This window comes from Vollenhovia emeryi, unplaced genomic scaffold, assembly GCF_000949405.1.
Source record: "Vollenhovia emeryi isolate VEMERY1.0 unplaced genomic scaffold, V.emery_V1.0 DF946512.1, whole genome shotgun sequence".
Lineage (NCBI taxonomy): Eukaryota > Metazoa > Arthropoda > Insecta > Hymenoptera > Formicidae > Vollenhovia > Vollenhovia emeryi.
The window spans coordinates 658-1,889 of NW_011959854.1; the positions used below are offsets into that span (position 1 = coordinate 658).

General features: G+C 47.5%; 1 protein-coding gene across 1 annotated transcript; it reads right to left on the minus strand.

The window, feature by feature from the left end:
• Positions 1-580: 580 nt before the first annotated feature.
• LOC105559581 (uncharacterized protein K02A2.6-like) lies at positions 581-1,207 on the minus strand (the record flags this gene model as incomplete). The annotated part of the gene is made up of 1 exon (XM_012007990.1): positions 581-1,207. A coding segment is annotated over exon 1 (627 nt), but the record flags the coding sequence as incomplete, so codon positions are not given.
• Between the last annotated feature and the right edge of the window lie 25 nt (positions 1,208-1,232).

Sequence of the window (1,232 nt, forward strand, 5' to 3'; positions counted from 1 at the left end):
ATGACTCGCCGACAAACTTGTATAAGATCGGAACTGCATGAGGTGTACACTATAGCCGAGACGAAAATCGCTCTGAGTCCGTTCGACGACAAACGATACATCGTGCCCGATTCTACAGAAACGCTGCCATGGGGACATTACCGAATACCTTTATAATATTCATAGTATTATTGTACATTATAGTATTCTACATTATAGGATAGTAATAAGTCTATTTTCTTTTATTACAAGTGTAATATTTGTAAGTTATCGTTATGTGGTGCGGGATCAGAGGAGCAGGTGAATGATTGTAACACGTGTGTGGATAGAGGTTAAAGTATTACTCGTCAAGCCTTTACGACGTGCTACGACGAACTACTGTCTCGCGCTACATCGGCGGACCCGGAGCGCTCCGGCGACGCGGCTGCCGCTCGCATACACACTCTGTGCTCGCGCACATACTCACGCACACTCTACATTCGCTGTTCGCTGTGCGCACATACACTACAATTCTTCCTCTTTTTTAATTTTGCTGTCTTCGAGTAACACGCTCTGACCGCCGCATGGGGTTAACAATTTGCTTCGCGTGGCGCTTTATTACACGGCCCTCCTCAGTCTGCACTCGATATGTAGATGGTGATAACCGTTTCGCGATTTTTCCTTTTACTCGCTTTCCGCCCGATTTCCCATGATTATCGATCATCACCGGGTCGTCCTCTTGTAAGTCGAGTTTACGCGAGTGAGGTTTAGCCGTCGTTTGTGCTTCTTGTTTAATTTCGACTTTAGTGCGTGTGCTGGGTCGTAGCAAGTCAAACCGTGTTCGCATTTCGCGTCCGTATAACAGTTGTGCTGGGGATTTCCCTGTAGTACAATGGGGAGCGCTGCGGTAGTCGAATAGGAACTGGTAGGCCGCTGTGTCTACCGTTTTCCCCCCTTTCATGATTTTTTTTACTTTATCCTTAAACGTGCCGACGAAGTTTTCGGCGGCGCCGTTTGTCGCCGGGAAGTACGTTGGCGAGTAGCTGTGGCGTACGCCGTTTCTTTTTAAAAATTCATTGAATTCGGCGCTCGCCAGCTGTTTGCCGTTATCGGTGACTAGGTGCTCGCACAGCCCGTGTCTCGCGAACAGCATTTCAAATACTTGCACTACTTTGCACGCTCTAGTGTCTTGTTTAAAGTTAATCACTTCTGGCCACTTGGAGAAGGAGTCGATCACCACAAGGTACATGTTTCCCTGTATTGGCCCTAGAAAG